The sequence below is a fragment of the Strix uralensis genome, chromosome 8, assembly GCF_047716275.1.
Source record: "Strix uralensis isolate ZFMK-TIS-50842 chromosome 8, bStrUra1, whole genome shotgun sequence".
NCBI lineage: Eukaryota > Metazoa > Chordata > Aves > Strigiformes > Strigidae > Strix > Strix uralensis.
Window position 1 is genome coordinate 19,286,544 of NC_133979.1, and position 24,007 is coordinate 19,310,550.

At 39.4% G+C, this 24,007-nt stretch overlaps 1 protein-coding gene across 3 annotated transcripts; it reads right to left on the minus strand.

Annotated features, from left to right (window-relative positions):
* Positions 1-455: 455 nt before the first annotated feature.
* Positions 456-23,333, minus strand: DIPK1A (divergent protein kinase domain 1A). 3 transcript variants are annotated; one of them, XM_074876515.1, is made up of 5 exons: positions 23,234-23,333; positions 5,959-6,093; positions 5,557-5,664; positions 4,540-4,716; positions 456-3,258 (listed from the first exon to the last, which is right to left on the minus strand). In XM_074876515.1, the coding sequence occupies exons 2-5, from the start codon at positions 6,076-6,078 to the stop codon at positions 2,446-2,448; spliced, it is 1,218 nt and encodes a 405-aa protein (XP_074732616.1). In that variant the 5' UTR covers positions 6,079-6,093; positions 23,234-23,333; the 3' UTR covers positions 456-2,445. The 3 variants fall into 3 exon arrangements, with proteins under 3 accessions (XP_074732616.1, XP_074732617.1, XP_074732615.1); XM_074876516.1 differs by lacking the exon at positions 23,234-23,333 and adding an exon at positions 19,707-20,043 and having other exon boundaries at positions 6,050-6,093; XM_074876514.1 differs by lacking the exon at positions 23,234-23,333 and adding an exon at positions 19,707-20,043.
* Positions 23,334-24,007: the final 674 nt, after the last annotated feature.

A 24,007-nucleotide genomic window follows, 5' to 3' on the forward strand; every position in this document is an offset into this window, starting at 1 on the left:
TGCCTGAAGGCAGCCTTAGGCTTTCAGGAACACAAATGGCAACACTTTCCCTACTGAGACTTAACTGTAGCTGATAGAGACAGGCATTCCTAATTGAAGTGTTTAAGGTTCTTCCAGTAACTGAAGTAGGTACTTTCAGACACTCAGCTTTAAGCTCTGGCTGCTCCTGAAACAGGTATGGCCTTAAGCTGAATACTTCACATTATTTAATGATTAGACAAGAGAATTCACTTTTAAGTTGCATATATGTGCTTAGTTACAGAGGCCTGGACTTGCTTCTATCCCTTACTTTCTCCTACATCTCCATTTTATAGGCACTTCTTACTTGTTTCCCATTAAACTTATTGAAGCTGCTTGCAGAGTTAAAACATGAGTCAAATAGGCTACATAGAGCAAAACATTCCTTCAAGACACTAATAGATGGTAAGTACTGCTATTGAAAGAAGGAGGCCTGATTTATTGTAAACAAAAGTGTATTTTTTCCACTGAAAACTCCAACTTGATGCAACAGCAATAAAAATGAATGTTCTGTACATCAAACCGTACTATTAAACATGTTTTCCAGTTTAAAATACCCAACACTTTAGATTCAATAATCTGCCCAAAACCTACTAGCAATTACAGTCAGATTTTTCTTCCACCAAGAACATGACCACTTTACACTTGAGTGCATTGCTGGATATAAATACTTTCTGAGCTCATGGTTGAAGGACATTATCAAGTTAGAGACAATGATTAGCATAGTAATTCTTAAACTGAAAAGCTGCTGTTTACAAAACAGTACATCCTTAACCCAGGCTGCATACTATTATACAGGATAGGGAACAGGGACTTGATGGAATCCATGGGAATTGATGGACCTGGAATCCATTCAAGGAATGCATTTAATACAGGATACCTAAAGCAATTGACAGCCTTTCACATATTTAAATATAGCTTGTCCTTCTTATGCTGAAAATAAGTTATGGGGCCAGGATTTAGAAGTATGTGGATGACAGCCATTCAAATAATTAAGGATTGAGCTACTTCACACCTAAAGCATTTATAAATTAAACATTAACAGGTAAGTATTGAGCACAGTATTAAGATGTTTTATGGACATCCAGTTCTACATAATTGTGAACACAGATGTAAACCTGAGACACAACAGGGATGCATATCACAGGTGGTACAGTGGTCATGCCACATTGAGTGCCAGGATCAGATGGTGTTTATTTACTCTGCACTTGAGACTTAACAGTGACTCATAGACACTACTAGAAAATAAAGAATAGTAACACACTACAGCTCAACTTATGTTCCACCTTGGTCCTAGCTGTTACTATCTCATAGGCTCCTATTTAAGCAATATTCCACACTCAAACAATCCAGCTTCTGCCCTACAGTTAGGTCTAGTTCTGTCTTACATACCTCCTGCAATAGTTAAGAGGATTTAAATACAAGTCTAGCTGAATTTGGACAGAGAGTGAAAAGTCAAGACTTTAGACAGTTATTACTTGTTTCGCATGTTGTACAGTAGATTCCTACACTATGCAAGCTTCCTTTTTTAACTGTTAGGACACTTCTGCTATCAGTATTTTTAAAAATGAACTAACTTCAGTTCTCATACAGTAGCTTAGTCCACAAACTCCTTACTCCTCAGTATTCACTACAGCTTAATTTGGGTTAAAGACCTCAAGTGAAGTACAAAAATGTAGTTTTTGAAACTGATGTTGATATTGCTGCTAGACTATATACATGATTTTAAGAAATAACATTCTAAAATTCTTGGCTCCCAACAGGGTTCATTGTTTAAGGACTTAAAGTGTTGAACTACTTAAACATTCAAGATGTAAGCATGAGGTAACAAGGTGTAAACAGAATCTGATTTAAGTCTCATAATACAACCTGTCAGTTCTAGAATAAAATTCTAATCTTCCACAGTTTAAAAATTTTTAATGTGCAAATTCTGCCATGCCAAGGTATTAGTAAACTTCAATCTCACAGTTCAGTTTATTCACAACAGCAGCTTGGACTCGGACACGTTATTTGCAGTAGTGGTGGTTCTTCATAAAACTACTTAGGATAAAAATCTTTTGCAGGTGTTTCACAAGTGAGCAATGATTTTCACAGAATTGTAAGATGTTCCATCAGTTGATGTGGTGGCACAGTGAATACTTTCATCCTGTTCCAAGACCTGACAAAGTGCACAGAACAGTCAAGCATGCAGGGTTTTTGTTTCCGTAACAGCACTGGCACAGAATTGCTTCTGGCCTCCGCCCGATCATTCAGTGGCATGTTCATTCTTTGAGAAGCCCTGTCATAAGGTACTGACTGAAAGGCAAGAGCCATTAATGAAATCCGAATAAATAAACAGCTTTAAAAAATGCTGCAGATTGGTTTTAACAAATGCAGTAGGCCACCTCTAGTGGCAGGCATCAGTATTATCTTCTGCTGGTGGAGAAGCTAAGAATCATTTGTATGGGAAATTTTCTTCCACAGTAAAGTTTTTAAGTTATTGAGTATTAAAGAATGCTCCATTTCCATCTGATTTGCTGTGACTTTAAGGGCAATACACAAGTACAGTTGTTTTTCTAGTTCTTCATGGATATCAGAAGGAGCACCACGAAGCAGATAGTCTTTAAGTAGCTGACAGGCTTTTGCCAAGTTTGGCTGAATTACTTCTGTGGTGCATCTCATTTTGCTTTGGTCACATAGAGTTCTACAGTCTGTACCATAAATACAGTCCAAATCCGATTCACACTGACGGTCTTTAATTATTTCCTTCAAATTCATTTCTGGCACAATTTTTCTCATGTCCATCATTTTCAAATCATATTTATCGTTATATCCCAAGTTTTTGGCACTTGTATCACACATAAGAAAGTTTCCATAAGGTCCATGGAAAATATCTTCCACAAATTCTAAAAGCCCTATAGCTATTTTTGCCTTTCTTGGCCATGATGGAGTAAACCATTGGTCCATGCTTCTTCTGAAGCCAGAGGGAATGAAAAGTTCTAGAATCCATGGAAGGCTGATTCCATAGAGAGAGGTATATTCAACTCTTTCGGTCACATAGAGATCCCCACAAAAACCCATCAACTTGGGAGTATGTTCTTTATCCTGCAAGATCACCATTAACAGAAACTCATCTAGCTGCAGAAGTGCCCATGCAGATTTCGCCTCTGGCAAAGAAACTCTACCATCTTTGTTTCCATCAGCAAAAGATAGGATGAGATTAACCAGTTCTGAAAGATTTCCTTGTTCACCCAATTTTGCCTAAAAGCAACAAATGAAAAAGATTAAGTATGATTTCATTAACTACCACCAATCCACCTGTCATTCTACATCCTGTTATTCTTGTTCTATGGATAGCATGGTAGGTGATGTTATGTTCTAGTTTTCTTTAGTTATAGATGTTACAGACCTTGCTATCTGATGCCTGAAGAGCTTCCTTTTTGTTCTGTTTTCAAAGGCACCAAGTATACGATCTTCTGAAAGTAATAGTGTTCTTTGCATTTCAAAATGCAATTACTGGTTGTGGTCAGATCAGTGTTTAGAAAAACCATATCAAGTAGTTTGTTAAATATTCTCTTATGTAGAATTGAAATGTTTAGATAAGGTTTAGTTTTCAGATTATTAAACCTTACAGGTGTACAGAAATTACAGTATCAACTACATTTGACCAACTATAAAAAGTACAAAGACACACTGGGTACAAATCCCATATGGTAAGTGTACCAAGATACTTAATTTTGTTATTTGATGTAACCACCACCATTGTATCAATACAGAGAAAGAAGCCATTGCTGTTGACTACCACCAATGCACAGACAAGCTTTTTTCCAAATTCTCTTAAAAACTACTCTGAAATACCTGCTGCTCACCCATTCTTAGAGACAAAGCTACTGTAATGCATAACAACTGTTATCAGCTTTACATAATTATGTTGTGTGTGTACATATGTACACATGCTCACTCAGCTGGAACAGCATTACTTCCATCACTGGAGACATAGGAGCTATGACAATAGCAAAAGAATTTTAAGAAAGAAAACCCAAAATCAGTATTGATACAGCATCAAAGTGACTATATTATGAAAATTCTGGGGTAGCATTAAGGCAATAGAAATAAGTATCACATTAATATAACAAAGAACTGGGAGAAGTATGGCTGGTCCTTCCGGTGAGAGAGATTCCTGCTGCTCAGTTAACATAATAGCTCTTCCCAAGCATGAACAGTTTTCAAATTGTGCTTCAGTCTTTGTACCTGGTTACAATAACTGCAAAAGCAGCAAAAAAAAATTTACCATATTTTCTGTACAAACAGAGTGAAAGCTGTAGACATGCAAGATGCATACCAGCTTTCATCTGTTAACAAGCAAGCAAAAAACCTGATAATCAGTTACGTCAAACTTTGAGATAAGCACCTCTGGGAAAAACTATTTTTGTGCTGATTAGTCTTCTAACATGCAACTGAACAAGGCTCATACAATAGGGCATACTCCCCAGCTGCAGGAAAATAAGCCTGTCAAAATAGAATAAATAAGCATATACTTACTTTAAAAAGACCATATACCATTTCTTTGAATTTCTCAACAGTGGTTCCTCTTATTGGTTTATCAAATAGGACAATTTCCTTCCTTGGTTCTGGGTCAGTACCAAGATCAAGTTGAGCAGCTTCTTCCATTTGGCATTTTATGACACCTTGCAGATTTCCCCAGATTCCTAAATACATCTATGCAGGAAAAGAGGGAAAAATGTAAAAAACACCGTAGAAGTCCATCATCTAAAGACCACCTGTACTCCAGCCACTGCTTCAAGTAGCAACACAGGTTAGAAAACTGAGTCCTGAGTACAGACAATGAACACAGCACATTCAAACAACCACCTCAAATACAATACACTACTCCAGGTACTTAGGAGACACTACACTGTCAAAATACAAACACAGCTTGAGAAACAGTATATTAGCATTACTACCACCGTTGCATAGGTTGTTTTCGCTTGGCGCTTGCACGCACGCCGTCTGCTGGTCGGGTCTTGTTGTTGCTGGGGGGGGGCGGTCACCGCACTCGGTAAGCCACTGCTGCATTTTTACCCGTTTTCTTTTTGGACTCACTATTGTTACTGTTGTTCTCTTGTTATATTTAGTAAATTCTTTCTTTTTATTCAACCTACGAATTCTCTTTTGTCCCTCCACTATTTCACCAGAGGGGGGAGGGGGAGGTGAACTGCCGGCCACATGGCCTCTGGCTGCCGGCTGAGTTCAAACCTCCAGTGTTTTACAAAATAATAATATAGTCCTGTACATACAGGAATAATATATCATATTATATGCAGGTATATTATATACAGATGCATACTATATATAATCTGTTATCAATAATTTATATTATACCTATATAGGTATATTATATACATATATATAAACATGCTCTGCATGTCACAGCAAATCGGGTTTGAGATAATCTGTACTGAACAGGTACAGCTTGCCGACACTAAGGTCTACTTCATGTCCAGACAATGACATTTCAGTAGGAAATAACAAAACTAGGTTAGATGAGTAAAGCCTTACCTGGTTATTGGGCTTTGTTGACAAACATTTTCCAAAATACAGTGTTTCTTTAGCACAAAGACTGCTACATGCTGACCCATCAATAACTCCAGTCTTGTATCTATCACACTGAAACAAACGGAAAAAAAAAAAATTTAACAAAATGCCTGAGAACAGAGGCAACAACTGTATCTCTCCCAACACCTGACTCTTGAAAAAAAAATCTAAAAAAAGTTTTAATAACCCTATACCAACACAGTGTTAAGAAACGTAACAGGTTTTATCTGTAATTGAAGATGTAATCTTACTTCAACATGATAGAATATCATATTTTGAATAATTTACATGTGGCACTGACTGAACTGGCTGTGAAATTAGTCACTTAAGAAAAACACTTAAGAAAGCTATGCTAAATATACTTACTATTATTTTCCTACAGTCATGTCCTCTGCATAGTTCTGTGTAGGTGGAGTACTGAACATACATAACCCAGCTGCCAATAAATACTACTAACCAAGAGATGAAGAGATACTTCATCCGCATATATGAGAAACGTACCTAGAGGACACAAAGAGAAAATGTTATTTGTAATTCATTCAGCAGTAGTCAGAATGATAGAAACAAACCTCATTTACTATTTTAAGAATTTGTCTTCCACAGTGATAAAACAGACAGACTGCATTACATGAACATTCACTTCTTTCAGTGAGCAAAACTGACAGGGGAGGTCACTTTATGAGTGGAAGAAAAATTAAGATATAAATAAATAAATAGAAGAAAAGGTGACAGACCCTCATAGGGCAAGCTAGGCTGCAAGAACCAATCTGATCAAAACCATAAACTGTCAGAGCTCAACTACTTGGATTTTTCTCCAAGACCAGTTACTTGTGTTCCACTCATGGTAAACCAAATGCAACAGACCAGGAATCTGGTCAAAAAATAATCTGTGTTAATGTATAAATATGCAAGATAGATATACAATGAGCAGGGTGGGTATCAGGGACAGGTTCCATATGCTGAAGTCCCCCACTCCTTCCTTGAAATGACACCATTTAATTACACAGGTAAAATTCCTCTGTACTAACCTCACCCTCAGTGATCTTTCCCATAACCATATGCAAGACTTGCCTGTTGTTTCTGTGGCCTCACATTTACATTTTCCACTAGGGACAGAGGAAAATAGTATTTATAAATTAAGAACTGAGGGGGAGCTAATTGCCTTGCAAGGGAGGCAGCACATTTTGATTTTTTTTCCCCCTCTGCTGAGTCTGGTGTGCTAACAGTTTGATTTTCATACTCACATCAGGATTAGAAAAGAATTAGAAAGTCGTGATCAGCTTTAGCAACAGGATGTAAGGAAAGTGCATGAGAGCATCTATATTGGGTCAGTACGAGATCCGCTTCTATTAGTATCCTGATCTTCAGCAATAGCTACAAATAGATGCCACTGAAGACTGAGAACATATATTATACACCCCAAACATGATTCCGTTTTCCTCTAGAAGAACTTGCTAAGCCAGATGTGACTTTCTATATTTAGTAAATCTTATACCCTTTCTCCTTCAGGAACTTACCCAGACTCCCTTAAAATCCACATAAGCTTTTAGCATCCACAACACCCTTTAGGAATTAATTCCACAGGACTACTATTCATTATACCGAGGTTAGGTACTAGACTTTATTTTGCTTAAATCTGGTTCAAATTGGCTTTGTTTGAGATCTCCTAGTTCATGTATTGGAAGAGATGAGTTACCAGTTTCTGTCCCCTCTCTCCCACATCTGCCATGATTTTGTAAGCCTCCATCACATACCTCCCTGTCATGTCATCTCTCCTCCAGACTGACAGGTCCTAACTTAGCTGTTCCTCACAGAGAAACCATTCCATATGTTTGGAAAAGGTTCCAAGAAAAGTAGTAATGATGAGCAGTTTTGCTGTCACATACATACATACCAAGTTAACCCATCTCACACACACTAATTTCAGATGGCTCCATCTGCATGGGAGAAAAAGCACTGAAATAATTCCAAATTACTACAATTTGACGGTAATTATCTCAAATCACAGTAAATTGAATATATGGCTTCAGCTTTTAAGTATTTTATATTCTACAAGAAAATAATGTTATTAAGGAAAATAATCTTCCACAGATATAGAAAGATCTTCAAAGATGTACTTCCCTTTCTAAATATATAATTTATTTATTTTTAAGGGAAGTAAGGTCAAAGAAGCAGTTCTAATCAGTTGAATGGTAGCTTGGTTTAACACCTATTACAAGAACTGAGTACTTCAAACCTTAACAAAAGTAGTATAATCCCTAGGTACAGGAGTCTTACTCTCAACCTAGAGTGGTTCCAACTCTTCTACTGTAACTCATCTTGTGATTGAGGGTGTACTTTCACACAGACACTCACTCCATCCAAAGACTAAAGAGGAAGTGTATCTTGACCCCATAGAGTTCTGTAAGGAACATCAAGTCTCAAAGAGAAGCAGGAATGCAAGAAACAACACAAAAACTACTAGGAAAGATGATGCTATATGGCTCATCTCTTAATTCTATATTCTATCACCATTGCATTTTATAGCATAGCAATTTTTAAAAATAAACAAGTAATTGTGAATCAAGAGGAAGTTGCACGCAAGGTGTTTTAACACTTTCAAATGTAAAAGAGCAGTCCCAAATTCCATGTGTCTCATTCTATGAGAAAGACTGAGAGCCTCCTGGCTATATTTTAAGAGAAGTGGGTAGACACCCCTTATGCCCAAACAACCCTAAAATACAATGCTGCCAAAGTGAAAGGCCTCAGTCTAAAGAAATCTTAATTCCCGCCCGCCCCCCAAAAGCCCAAACTGAATAATACAAGAAGTTAACCCAACAAGTTATACAAAATGCAGGAGCATGCTGGTATGGCCTTTAAACAGTTCTAGCGTAAATATTTCTCATGATGCTTTATGTCCCTTCAAAATACATAGTACCATGAAATTCCAAATCAAAAAGGGTCTGTGGTTCCAAGATGCTAACAAGCTTATCCAAAATCTCCGTAAGAATGTAAATCTAGATACAAAATGGGTGAACACTTCTGAGCAGAAGCAGATCAACCCACCCAAGGCCTCACAGGTAATGACTCATACTTAAATCTACATCTCCGAAGTCACAGTCCACTACTCTAACCACAGTCTCGTATTTGTCTCCTTCTACAGTACTACAAGAATGTTTTGATGCTGTCTTTACATGATCTACTGAAGCTTATTCAAATCTGCACATTCTTCAGCTTGCTCAGCACAAGAATTCAAAGCTTCAGTAAAAAAATCAGGAGCATCACTAGTTTATTTGGGAACAAGCTCAAACTTCAGACACTTTACTGAAGTAAATGAGTTGTAACATGCTTGTATACAAGTCTAACACAAGAGGCTTGAGTTGAAAGTGGAGGTTTCCTTTCCATAGGATCATATACACACACTTGTCCACTTCATCATCTCAAAACTTCTTTCCTTGCTTCAAGACCAGTTCCTCTGCCTTTGAGTAAATATTGTAGTTACATCCCAGCATCTGGAGAGTTAAGAAAGTGATTTCTATTTTCTTTAATATACTAAGATATAATTTTCTGTACTTCAGCTGAAATATCACAAGATGATCTGGTCATATAGCCACAGCCACTTCACTGATAAGTAAGTAATTATAGTCAAAAACTCAGTGTCATATTCTAACTTTTTCTGCTTTTGAAAATCAGAACCAAAACAGAACAATCACATCTTTGGACTTGCTTAGACCGCAATTTCACTACACAAATTGTTCAGTATGGTACAAATTGCTTTGCCCCTGCTTCTTCGCATCTCTATACTGAAGCCTATTTTTGTTGTAATTACACCCAAAGAACTGTTTGTGAGAATATACCACAAGTGAAATTAGGGAGTTGACTTGATTCACAGAACAAGCCTGCAAATAGTTGCATCAGCACAACTTGATTCATATCACATTTTCTTCAAAATAAAACTTCCTTAAATGCTCGTGACTGAAAGCTCATCATATGCATCATTATTTCACTGCTAGAAGTCTCTAACAGACACACCTAAGAGAAGCGAATTTTCTGTAACCAGGAGCTTGAAATGGCTTATACCCTTGGTCCCTCCAAATCAGGGTTAAGGTCAGCAAGGGGTCAGTGTTAAACAGATAAATAAATTTGTATCTGATCTATGTTTAAGCAGAGGATTTCTGTTTCCAGGACAGCTAGCTCCACAACTGATTAAAAATTCCAAACTGTTTTTCAACTTTTATGAAACTAAGCAAATGTTTTACTGTGAACAATCAAGAGTTAAGCTAAGAAAAATAAAACTGAAAACCTGCTACTGCTTCAGAGTGAACTCTCAGCCACGAGCTGAAAGCTTGAAAAGCTTATGGAGGGAGACCTGGGAGGGGAGGAGCAAGCGGGTTCCAGAAGATGGCAACAGGATGAACAATATTACCTAGCTTTAAAATGGAGGGAAAACACTAAATTGCAGCAGATGTAAATATGTCAGCTTTTTTAACTAGAAAGATTACAATAATTTATGAGTACTTTTAAAATTATGACTATCAGCCTGCATTACACCCTTTCTTCTTGAAAGGTCAAGAAAGATCAGTTCCAAAACACCCAAAGGTGATTCCAGTCCACACAGCTGCAGCCCTGCCACATGCCTCAGCTGTGCCTCCCTATTCCTTCACACACACTCACATGACTTGATCTTAAAACTACCTAGTTCAAAAAGAGATAGATACAACTAACTGCTTTTATTCTGGCGATCTATCTTGACCAGATAGTTCCTTCAATCAGTTCTTTTATGATATTTTATTGAGAATGTTGTAAGACAGGAATAATTTCTGCTATTTTTCTCAGAGCCACAAAGACCTTAGTTGGAGTAACATGTAATTTCCTCTAAAGCATGGTATCCACAATATGGATACAAAGTGGATGAAGTACAAACGGAGACTGACAACAACGCTGTGTGGTTTAGAGCACATTTAGAAACAGCTTAGAAAATGTATGAGGAAGCTGGGGGTAGGGAGGACAGAGTGGCCAAGAAAACAAAACTGACAACAAGGGGCTGGGTAGCATCAAAAAAAGAAGTATTATATATAAGCCCTTCCCATTGAAAGAACACTACTAAAATGACAGAACTGCAAGACTATTGGGGCAATTTTCTAGCTTAAAAAGACAGACAAAATATCACACCTACATGCTTACAACATGAAGAATCCCAAGCTTTCTTGCAAACCACACTACTTGAGCAGACTGATGTAAAGCAGAAGTCATCATTCATGTGAACCTGCAAAAGTGAGAACTGATACTTTACCAATGGGTTCAGAAATACTTCCCCCACCACCACCCCCCCCCCAGAACAAAACTGAAATCTTAGTTCAAGCTCAGGTGGACTTAGCCTCATCTATTCTTTCTTCCAGACCATTTTCTGTATTCAGTCATTTACAATTTTCACTTACTAGGTTTTTTTTCTATCCAGTACCCATCTCAAACTGTTTGCTTAGCCAGTCTTAGTGTCCCCCTCTTGAACCACTCTTACCTGCTATTCTTTTTCTTCCAGTTATTTCCAGTCTATTTCCATCTAATTCTGCAACACTGGCCTCAGTTCTTGTCTTCCTCCACTATCTGTCTTCCATTCTCAAGTAAGTTTCCAGCACTACTCAGTGTCTCATCCACTTCTTCAGCTTCTCTAGCACAATTTTCCTACTTCAGAATCCTTGTCCTGAACTACTGCCCATGTACTAAACATGCTTATCATCCACGAGCATCCTTCTTTCACAGCTCTGGGAAGCCATCAGAGGTAGTATGGCTAAGCACTAGGAGAGCATTTCTCTCCCTCTTCCCACTTCCAGAACCAAAGGAAAGCTGTAAGCAGGTCAGATGGATTCTTTGCATAGTTTAAATCTTACACCTACACTACACAAAATAAACCAGAACAAAACCAGAGCGATCTACTATTCCTCAGCAGATCTGTCCCCAGAAGACCAGGTTACCAGCCCTGAGGCAGCCTCCAGCAGAGGTCTCCTGAAACACAGCTTTGAACTGAAAGGTGAAACAAACCAGTAGATAAAAAACATTTAAGGTACAGATTGAGTGATCACCCGATCTGGATCAGTTGTGAGCATACAACCAGATTTTTCTCAGTCCATCTAGAGAACACAGCGTGTTGGGGTTTTTTTTGCTCCCTTCATACTTTCTGTTGGTTGAAGGACAGATGATACATAATAGTTTTAGCATTTACAAATAATACTAATATAGTATAGTCATGCAGGTTCAACGTCTTCTGTAATAATTTACTTCTATTTATTTGTTCTTATACCACCTAAAAACCCATGGTTTCATAATCTAGAGTTTAATGTTTTTTGCTGGTTTCAACATAGTAATAATACCAATGAGTGTTCTGTAGTACAGTTCCTGAAATTATCTAACTAGGTGAGTCATTCATCTATTTTTACTTTGCCCTAACATTTCTGTATACTAGATACAGCATCAAACAGAAAGAACGAAAGAATGACCTTCTTTGCCTTTGCAAGCACAATGAGATACAGCAGCATCTGAAGAGCTGTGTGAAAACTATTTGTAATTAAAGCATGGTATTTTGATAAAATCAGATCATATTCAGTTAGTGATAACTATGCAATGAAGGCATGTTCATTAGTTTTCTGTACTCGTCTTTTTATCAGATTGACTTCTGGTCAACTGAGCAAACAGCTGCCCATTATTCCCACTTCTACTCACTTGCCCAAATCCTCTGTCAAAGGTTACCACCACACAGAGTCTGTAGAAGCTAAGTTAGGTGTCGTGCTCTAATAATCATCATCTTAATGAAAAAACTTTTTCACTGGAAGTTTCCAGTAGTCAAACTAATAATGAGCTGGAGTAGCTAAGGTATGGGCACATGCTCACTCTGCCCCTTTAGCTGTATGTATACTAAACTAACAGAGCATGGGGTCAGATGAGCGTCTTGGACTACCCCAGCAAAACTCCACCCAGCTCAGCTGTTAGCCCCCTTACTAAGTACAATTAAGATGTGCCAGGCTGAAATGAGAATGACTGCACTGGCAAAGGCTGACTCAAACCACGCTTAACTTCTTGTGTGCACACTGTCACAAAGCTAACTTCAAAAATTTTATTTTCCCTCTAAATATATACTACCAGTGTAGTGTCGAGAACCTAATCTCAGATGAAGTTTCATCACGTATTTCGTAAAATAAACAAACCTCAAACACAACCATCACACACACACAGAACTCCAGCAACAAAACTCCTGAGCATCCAATCTGAAAAGGATGTATGGTTTTAAACAACTTGGGGTATTCTGCCTAGTTTTCCTGCCAAAAAAAAGAATCTTGTTTGTAGTTTCAGGTAAGTCCTCTTCCTTCCTACCCAACCTCCCATGTTCTTTACTCAGCCTAGAGCTGCCAAGATACACTATAGAGTAAAAAAGAATGGTAGTCTCCTATCCTCCATCCAGCACTTGGACTACCTCAGCTGAAAAAGCTGACAGATGACATTCCTACACATAAATGCTTTCTTCAGAAATGAGTTGGTGTGTTTGGGTTTTTCAGGAGTTTTTTGGGGGTTTTTTTGGTTTTTAGTAAACAGTACTATAGTACAAACATCATAATTTAAGAATTCAGTAGCAAAGCTGGGTGCTTTCTCTATCATCTCATGTACTTTAATTTTCAAGTGTCTTTCATTTATGGAGTTTAATTATGTTTCTTCAAATTAACTTTTTTGAATCCTACCAGAAGTCATCTCATACCCTGACATACCCCCTGCACACTCTTGTAGGAAACCCTTTCTCCATAAGTCTCATTGTTCAGATAAGTCTAGGTCCTATTTCTGTCAGAAAGTAAATAAAAGCACCAGTTAAAAATAAGCTTAAAAAGTGTTTCCAATCTAAACAGCATATTTTAATTAATTTAAAACATTTAAGTTCACAGCTTTCTCCTTTTAGGCACAAAAGGGCAGGCTGCAACACAAGGGCAGGACCAACTATGCAAATGGGGGGGGGGGGGGGGGGGAAATCAAGTTAACAGAAAGTATTTTTGATTATAGCATTTCCTACTTTTTCCACTCTTCAAGACTTGTATCTATAGGCAAACCAATTCCAGAATAGCTATTCTTGTAATATAAAAGAACCTAACTTACATCTCAACCATGCTAAAAATCTGTGCTGAAGAAACACATGCATGAACAAAAATACTTACAATGATGCTGATAAAGGTTAAATGTTAGATTTACTTAGCTTCTTCGGGGAAGAGTATAGGGGACATACTCATATGGTCCAAGTCCCCAACCCCATATTGCATTCTACACAGCATTCCAAGTATTTCCTTCCTAATAGCATTACAAGTATTTCCTTCAAGTTCTGTTATCCAAGTTGGGAGACAAGGAATGTAAGGGGAAATATTTTTTTTTGGCTATAAAACGGATATTGCCCCAAAACTAAGTAATCAAATCAAGGCAGAAGCTATAGCAAGAAATCTCCTTTCTTCTGACAAGCACCAAGCCTTCTGGCAATTTTAAGTGCTTTCTCTTAAATGCAATTTTCAATTTCTCCAAAGAGAAGTTTGATTTGCCAGAAATGATCACAATTTAAAATATATTCCACATTTTAATACCCACACCACGCATAAAAACAATCCATGACAAAAACTGCATCAGTACAGAGTTTCTGGGTATGTTTACTTCAACATACCAGCAGCTAAATCTGGATCTCTAACTCCATCACATACACTTTCAAAGATCCAAAGTAACATGAGAACTTCTTTTATTATGTGAAATTCTATCCACAAACAAAAAAGGATACCAAACATGGCAGGCAGTTTTCAGTGATTCAGGCAACATCTGTGTGAGACAGAAGCTCATAAAACTCTAAAGAAAACATAGGTTGCAGATTACTATGAACAAGCAACCACAAGAAGGTCACAAATGTAATTTACAGATACTAAATGCAAATATATGAAGGATTATTGTTCCACAGCTGCAGTCAGTCTGGAAAATAAATCTGCAGAGAACAAGATGCTTGGGACAGAGTTTGAATAGGAAAGATAAAAAAAGTATTTGCTTTTTTCCAATTTGATTTTTGATTTTAGAAGTGAATCTTTCAGAACTACTTAATTACCCAGTCCTTAACAAAATACTGCACAACACCTAGAGGGAGAACTATTGTATCACATCCTCATTTTTACAGACAACTCTGACTTCCTAAAGCCTGTCACAAGACTCTTCTCTACAAAATGTCTTCTATTAATAGGATTAATGAAAATTCTAAGAAACTAACTTTCTTCAGTATTTCTCCACACATACATAAGAAAAAGATTCTATGAATCAGGAATTATACAAAGTAAGTGCTATACCTTTTTGAAAGGTAAGATACAGTGGTTTCCTTTAGAGACAAGTTTTGTTGGTTTGTGGGGGTTTTTTTTACTATTTCTAATAACCCTAATATTGTAGAACATAAATAATATAGCACACCAAACTACTGGTAAAATTTGAGAAAGATCAATAGAAATAAATCTGACAATTTTAGGCAAAGTTGTTTCATGTGTAAAAATTGCTTGGGAACCAAAGCTTCTGGGACAATGAGCCTTCTTCATTTCTTGAAGTTTCTTGCTGACTCCTTCCATGAACCTTTATAATACTAAACTTTAAACCAAAGCACTATTTAATGCAATTCTGTGTTAAATACATACCATTTAGTACAACCTCAGAGACCAGCAGTGGTCTGCAGGCCTCAGGACCACTGCAGAATATTGACCATATTCATAGTGAAGGAAAAGATACTGTATATATGGGTTTATCCAAATTTATCCTCCTTCTCATGCAGAAAGAGAATGTGTTTGGGACAGAAAATCCTCCCCAAATGCCATCTGAGTACATCATACACTTGGCAGGGAGTTCCTGAGGAGCTAGATTTATTCTGGGCTCAGCAACTGTGCCAATGCAGTCGTGTAGCTTTTGACTTGCAAAAGACTCAAAGTCCTGCCAGTTTAAAGCATGGACAAGTACATACATCTGCTTACAGAAGACCACAAGGTTCCACTCTCTTTGATTCCAAGGGAATTACTTTTCTAATAAGGACTTCCTTATCACACTCAGCAGAAGTCCCAATCATTATTTGGTTTCTTCCCATACATTCCCCTTACCAAATTCCCATATCCTCCCCAGAATCAGCCTGAGCATAGGCACACTTAGACCACTTCATGTAGGAAGCATCAGAACTGTTGTGCATGGGCTGTACTAATGCAGCAGGGACACGGATTTGCTGAGCCTGGCTGGGTTGCCTGTGCACTAATGCACCCCGACTACAGCAGACTTACTCCACATATGCTATGCAGATCATCTGAACACGTTTCTGAGCAAGAAGTCCCAGGCAAATGTTAGGGAACAATACATATAAACAGACTTCATTTGGAATTCTGACCAACTGCTAGGAAACTTTTAATAACAACATATTCATTCAGGGCAACAGAAGGACTGAGAGTTCCAAAATTATCAGAAGTGTTCAAAACTAGGAGACAATTTCTCTTTTCTGCTCCACTCTTCCATCAAGACTTTTAAATATGAGCCAGTGAACACAAGAATGAAGGACAGCACTTGTAATGCTTAAAAGGATATTACAGAGTCAACTCCTTCCATCACTTGTATATTCTACTAAGTCATGTGCATTGAATAATAATTAGACATTCATCCCCTGGAACAGAACTGGAAAACCACTTCTGGCAAAACTCAAGCCTGGATGCACTCCAAAGCATATGGAGAGTAGCAGATCAAAATGCAACATAACTTGCCAGTTTTTTTGTAAGTTTACTTTTTATTTAAAACATTTTTATGGTTAAAGCGTATGAAACTCTTTCTTTGTTTAACAGTACAGAGAGCTTAATTCTGCAAAGCATTCCACATAACCATAGTGCACTAATCTTCTCCAAATCTGAGTTGCTCACTCCATTTGTTTTACATACTAGCAATAGGAAAGAACAGAAAACTTGTAGGCTGATCATGTTAGAAGTCCTGCTTTATTCTCTGTTCAGGTTGGTTTATGGATCATAGGATGCATTTCAAGTAGGCTTACATTACATCTGAGAATATTGGCCAAGATACGTTGTCTGGGATGCCATGTACTGGACACACATCTTGAAGAGCAGACAGTGGATGCTTAAGATTATGCTACAGTCCTGAATTATTTGTTTACTCAGTTTGATTACTCAGGGTACAAAGTTCAAGATCCCTTTTGAAATAGAATAATGACCAAGATGGAACACAGGACACTTCTTAAAAGGTTAAGCAAAAAAAAAAAAAAAAAGATTAAAATCTTGGAGGAAAGAGAAGATACAGGAAATTTCTGTTACATAGAGCTTTAATACTTGTTTATTTTTTGATCCTTCAGACAGTCTCTCGCACATTACTGAAGTCCATGGGACATCTCTCAAGAGTCTGTAAACTTGGTCCAGAACCTCTAGAGGCCAGAAAACTAAGCATGCAAGTGTTCTTTACATGATTACTATCATGTGCAATCCTGCTGGCTTGCCTTCAACCTTATGATATAATTGCTAACTACAGCTATCAGAAACAACTTCAGGACACTGTCTCCCAAATTTGGGATACTAACCTCTCCCTGTAAAACATAAATTCCCAACCGTGTTAATCACCCAACTGTAAGATCCCATAAATACAATTAGATTTCTTTTTGGTAGTAGCATTTAAAAGTTTGTCACATTTGAGGGATTTTTTTGTGATTTTGTTTTACTATTATTATATGATTTTCAGTCTAAGCAAGGGGAAAATTTTGTTCACCCTTCTTTTACATGAGCTGACACTTGACAGCACATCCTTCTTAGCCAGAAAGATCATTAACTGATTACATGTGGATCTAGCAAGGTGTATAAAAGCTAAAGAAAGTGTCAAATAATAACAATAGAACATTTGCCGTAGAGTATCAGTTACAAACCAACTGATAGCATCCTGTTCCTATTACAGCTGGAAAGCTAGAGCAAGTTCTGTCTCACAGAAACTCATGTTCTATCAACTCACCTCACAACACAGTTTGAGACTAGAACACCAGTCAACAAAATCTGGAAGTCACTCAGTAATACCTCCCATCGTACAATCATCTTCCCTGGTGTGCTACTTGAAATATTGCATAGAAATACTATACAAATCTTCCCATCTGGTTTGTAGCTACATCTCAGTGAGTTAAAGTCTAGCATTTACTTAGAAAAGGTTGGCTTCTTCAGAGACAAATCTCAGTAAAGCACTCAGCCATTAGTATAGTTTTAACTACATTTGTCTACATTGACTACATTTGTCATGTACCAACAGTAATACGCAGTGACAAGAAAAGCCAATATATTGATAGCTTGCTGCCATTCTATAGATGCAAATATCAACAATCATTCACTGTCTAGAACAGAAAAATGTTAATGTTCACAAAGCCGCTATTAGATGTAAAACAAATCTGTAGAATATTCAAATGCAGCTTCCAGTATATGAAAGCAGAGTCATAGATTTTTTTTTTAATCTGCAATAGAAACAAATATTTAACTTGCTTGGTTTTTCTAATAAACGATCTTGCTGTCTTCCTCTTTCTCAGATTTTAAAAATAACATATTTTGCTTGAAAGGCCTTAAAATAAGTGTTGAGAAAAATGGAGAAAAATTTTACCAGACATCACCATATAATGATCACAGAGACTTATCAAGGCAAGGGAGGCAAACAGTTTGGAAAATCCTAATTTAAAAGGTAGCATATAAATTATGAATTAATTTTATTTGTATCAGAGGCTTTCTCCTATGGGAATCCAAATGCTGTACAAGTGTCTACATCAGTAAATAGATTGAGAGTAATCTTTTCTGGTCTAAAAATCAAGTGATACTGACCCAGATTTGCAGACACATACTATAAAACAAGTACTAAAGGAGGTAAGATTATACCCATATCTGTACACTTCTTCAGTGTTACATCCCATTCCGGGTACTTTCAAAAACAGAGTAAGATCAGAAAAGTTCCAGATGAGGAGGAATTAAAACATTCAGAATTTAAAATGAATCAGGATGAAGTTTACATTCTTTAATCCAATGATCCAATGCATTTCACAACAACAGATGACAAACATGTAAGTAGAATATGAGAAAAGTAAACACAGTATTTACCCCCTCCAACTCAACAAATGCTTGTTTTAGTTATAACTTAATTAAAATATAATGCAACAGATAAAAAGGAATCCCAGAGAATAACCCTCAACTAACCACAAGGTCATAACTGACCAACATTTCACAGTAGAACTTCCTGCTACGTGAGAGCCACAGCACTTTCAACCAAAACATCCTTACACAGATGGCTTAAGGAATACAAACGTGCCCCTGTATACGTAAATACAAAAGTGTGTCTATGAACGCATACACAAATGCGCGGAGCAGCGAACTACCGGACAGCAAAAGAAAACCGCCCGACATTAATTCCTTTCGGACACGCGAAAAAATGAGTCTGCTTATGCAAGCCTAGTCCAACCTCTGATGGGATGGATGTCCACAGAACCGGCGATAGGTGTAAAGGAGGGGCATCCGGAGAGAGGCATGAGGTTCCTCCGGGCCCTGGCAATGCCGCGGGTGCAGCTGCCCAACCGAAAAATCTCTTATGAGCCCGAGGGAGCGGGCTGGCAGGCGGCCGCGTAACAGGTCCTGCCGACGAGCAGCGCGGGCCGCTCGGGGAGGGCGCTCCGTGGAGCTCGCTGCACCCCGGCGGCAGCAAGAGAGGCCCGATCCGCCCGGCGGCAGGGGCGGCGGCAGGCACCGCGGCCCCCCGAGACCGCCCGCCACCTGCTCCCGTGCCCCAGGACCCGCCGCCAAGGGGCTCGCCGGCCGCGGCTAGCGCCTCAGCCCCGGCGCCGCGACCTCCCGTCGGCCGAGCCGCCGAGCAGCAGCGCGGCGCAGTCAAACCCCGGCCGCCGCCAGGCGCCGGCGGGAGAGAACGACGGCCGCACCCGCGCCGGGCCGGGGAAGCGCCGAGCCCTGCGGGGGGCGCCCGCTCCTGAGGTAACTTCGAGGCGGGGGGGCGGGGAGCGGTGGTGGAGAGCGGGCAGGGAAGGGTGCCGGCACCGGCCTGCCCGCCCCGACCCGCCCGCCGCGGGGGGCGGCCCGCTGCCGGCCTACCTGCGCGTACTGGGGTTTCCTGAGCCAGGCCCCCGGGAAGAGCCGCCTCGCCATAGCAATCACACATCCCCGCAGCGGGCGGCGATCGGAGGCGGAGCGGTGAGGAGCGCTTCCCCGCCTGCCGCTGCAGCCGCGCTGCCGGCTCGGCTCGGCACGGCACAGGCGCGGTGGCGAAGGAAGAGGGAGTGAGCGCGGCGACCGCCTTCCCTCAGGCACCGGCGGCTACCGAGCGGCAGCAGCTGTCAGCGAGGAAAAAGGGCGGGCAACTGCCGCCCCCGCCGCCGCGGAAACCCGCTCGCCCCGCCGCCCTCTGCTTGAAGGGAAGAACCGCAGCAGCTGTGAGGGAGAGAGGCGGGGCTGAGGGGGAGGGGGCGGGGCGAGAGGAGGCCTCCTCTCGCCCCGCCCTCTCCCCCCTCAGCCGCGTCGAGTCGGAGGGGCTGTCCCCGTCCCTTGTCCCGCTCCCGGGCCATGGGGGGCAGGAGCGGGGCTCGTCTTGCCGAGAGCCGCCCCCGAGTTCCCCTTGGCGCTCATGCCTGCCAGAAAGTGCTTGGGCCCTGTCTGGGGACAATTATGAAGAAGTCAGTTAATAAATAATGTCTCACTGATTGCGAACAGGCTCCCATCATTTACTGGACAGGGTATTAAAACCAGCTGCAGGCCTGTTACAGTATTTAAAAAAAGAGTATTTCCTCCAAAATAAGAAGGGAGTGTTTGCCTGGGTCCTAATTAACACAGATTAGAGACATCAGTCTCACGAAGCAGGGAAAGAGTTATCAATTGCTCCTTCACCAGAGGATCTCTCAATGCTTCATGCACTGTGAGAAGTCCCAGTCCAGTTGAAATTAGTGGGAACGCTGCTAACTTCAAGTAAATCACCCTTTCTTACGTGAAGTTTGATTTTTGTTCTGCCTTCTTGTGTTTATGACCCGATTGTGACTTCTTTTAACGCAATGTGTTTAGCAGAGTCAAAGTCAGATGCTCAGAGTCTCTTGTTCAGATGCTCTTTGGCTGTAAGACTTTGGGCAAAAAGATTATGCCACAGTGTGGGGATAAAAATAATGAGGAGATGAACATAGCATGTTATGGCTTTTGGTGTTCAGTATGCTTACCAAAGGCTGCTTTGATGAAAGGACAGGTCACAAAAATACTACTTTAAGAATAAGTTACCTTTTTTTGGCAGGGCTTGCTCCTAAGGAAAGATGTGTATCTGGAAACCAAATGTTAGGAACTCACAAAGTATTAAAACTCTGCAGAATTTAAAAAGACTTGTGCTTTAAGATTCAAGAACAGTCTGTGACTGCTTTTTGAATAATATAATCACTGCCAGAGTCACTCTGAAGTATAAATCTGAAAATTAATTAGTAAGATTTGGCACTCCTGTAAAAGCAATTCTGGCTTTAATAACAGCCAGAGACTCTCACAGTAAGGGTGTTTTCTTCTCTTCCTATTCAGGCAGGCCCAGATGGCCGTGCTTTCTGCATCACCTCCCTCTACAGTTCAGTGGTTTGCACAAATTCAGCTAGATTACGGGCATGCAACGGAAAGGCAACAGAAGAGGAGACCACAGAGCAAACATTCAAATGTTTTGCTGAATAATCTCAAGCCGTTACTTCATCCAGTGCTCTATGCCAACCCTTGGAATGACAGGCTAGGAGTAATCGTGAAATGTGGATCTCCCATATGGCTGGCAAGGATCTAAATGTTTCATTCCTGTTACGTCTGGATCCAAACAGTTCCTGGCATATGTTCATTAGGGGATATGTTTTTCACTTAGTACATGAGATCTTCGTCATCTGTGAGAGCAGGTGCTTTATTCCAGCACTGAAGTGTTTAGTTCTTCTTCAAGTACTCTTTGTGCCCAGGCTTTGCTAAACGCTAAAAAGTAAGGCCATTTCAGCCTTTTTCAGCTACCTGTTAAACACAGAACTTCCAGCTAAGCCTCAGTACAGGCAACTCCCATGAAAAGCTAGGCCACGTAAGCCAGAACAGTAACAGAAAAGTGTAATGTGCGCTGACTTGGCATTCAGTGGATGTGCAAAATCAAAGGAATAGTCTAAAGACCAGAGGGCAGATGCAGGAAAGCAGCAGAGGTAGAATATAAATCATACCGATACATTATTTACTGTACAGCTTCCCATTCACACATGCCTTTCCATTCTGCACATTATCCACACATTGTCCGTTTTTGTATGCCAGTGTCAAAACTTTGGTATCTTAATGCCCAAGCAGTAAGAGTTATGCTGATTTATTGCTACCTGTTAATATTTAAGTTTCCTATCCAGCTATATCAACATTGAGTGTTGTTATTCTAGTGATGCAGGGGTTGTGTATAAGATAGAAATCAACTGCTGATTATACAAGTGCAGTGTTTGTCACTCACACTGTCAAAAGGTAAATACGGTTTTATAATACCTTCTTACCTTCACCTTCAGCTCTGTGACAACCTGGAGCTTATTACATACTAAAAATAACTCAGAAAAAGCTAAGAATGGTTACATGTGCTGGAGCATCCAGGAATTCTGGACATATAATGAATGAAAATAGGAGACTAATGAGGAGAATGGAAAACTACAGAGAAGAATCTGAATTCTTCAAGATACTCAGTATAACGTGCACCTTTAAAAATATAATAAAGAGTTTTATCCAATTTTTTTCAAGGAAAGTCTGTGTTACTTGAGCAAGTAATACAGGTTTTAAAATTAAACAAAAGCTAAACATTAACTTACTGAAATGGTGCTGGACTTGCTTCTTAAGCAGCTGCACCCATATACCGATTCAATTCCAATGCTATTGTAAGAGGCTCCATGGGAAATCCTCAGGGTTCACACACTCTCCCCACCATCATATTATATGCAGAGAGCCTCTGGCTAATGTTAATAATCACAAGACTTCTAATGTTAATCATCACAAGACTTCTCTTTCTCACAGCAGCTTTACCAACTTCCAGTCTGCCTAGCATGGCTTCCTGGATTAGTGCTCTTATTCTTTGGATATGCCTAAGAAATATTCTATGATCCTGCACAGTACCACAGTTTTAAAGTATTACAGCACCAGTAGGAATGGAATGCCTTAGTATTTGCCAGTTGCCTTGGTTTGAAATTACTTTTAATTAATGTATTTACACAATATACAACATGACAATGATTTAAAATAAAACCAACTGCATTTCCTAAAATAAAGTCTGCAAAAATGTAGAGGTTTCTCTCTCTTTGTATTACCCAGCTATCAAGGTGCTTGCTCAGAGATCTGTCCAGGAGTCTGTTTTTATACAGACGCTACTTCCTCAGGCCTGTCTTTGTGGAAGAGAATGAAGATCTTGGGACACATCCAACCATTACATCTAAACTTTCCCTCATGTTCCCTTCAGAGTGAGATTCTATTTCCTTCCCCTTCTGCAAACTGACATGAACAAAGATTTAATCAGGGTGTTAACTTTAATTTTATCCTAATAGATTGTTTCCTATCACATTCAAATTCTTAGAAATGCTAATGCTTTTAGTGCAGGAATAGGTGGAGCCATCTCTTACCCAGAAAGCAGACAAAGCCTGTTAAGGGTTCCCTTGAGGTTTAACTTGTTATAAACAAATCATTAATCTGTTTGAGGAAACAGACTCTTCCAGCCAGCAGGTTTCATTTCTAAGGCTGTATTTACATGGTCACTTTAATCTTGCATAAATCCACCCTGCTGCAGAAGCAGATGGCGTCACCTGCTTCTCTTGCTCTTGCTGTTGGTGCGTACCTTCTCCCTTGCGTTGGCACAACCATTTCTGTCATATAAAGAACTAGATCAACGATCTGAACTAAAAACTAATCCTAATTCTTTTTTCCTCTGAGTTAGGTTAGAGGCAGTCCAATTCCTTTCATCTGTAGCTTGGATTTACGCCAGAGTAAAGTGGCTGTTTGTAACTACTGAAACTTTTGTCTTATTTAACATATCTATATCAAAAATCATGTTTTAATACAGTCAGATAAATTATACAAACGTATGTGACTCATTTGTAGCTCTTGACTGAGATTAGATCCAACTATTATTAAACAGAGATACTGATTAATTTCGGGTACAAGTCTTTGCTTTGAGAGACACAATGTATTTTTTCTGGTATATTGATTAAAATTCAAAATGTACTAGAAAACATTACAGTTAATAGGTCTTAATAACATAACATGTTTAGAGTAAATAGGTCTTCATAAATTCAGAATAGAAAGCTTTATATATTACAGTCCTTTGTATGTTAGAGGGCTGAGGAACTCCAAAAATACTCTGCACAGAAGAAAAGATTTGAAGGTAGTCATTACCTCAT

Bases quoted from the DNA above. Each gene is read 5' to 3' on its own strand.
- DIPK1A (XM_074876514.1), bottom strand. From the start codon at position 19,760: ATGGCGAGGCGGCTCTTCCCGGGGGCCTGGCTCAGGAAACCCCAGTAC. The intron at 6,094-19,706 runs GTAGGCCGGCAG...TGTGTCCTCTAG, and splicing joins GGAAACCCCAGTACGCGCAG to GTACGTTTCTCATATATGCG. The intron at 3,259-4,539 runs GTAAGTATATGC...TGTTGCTTTTAG, and splicing joins TGGTATATGGTCTTTTTAAA to GCAAAATTGGGTGAACAAGG.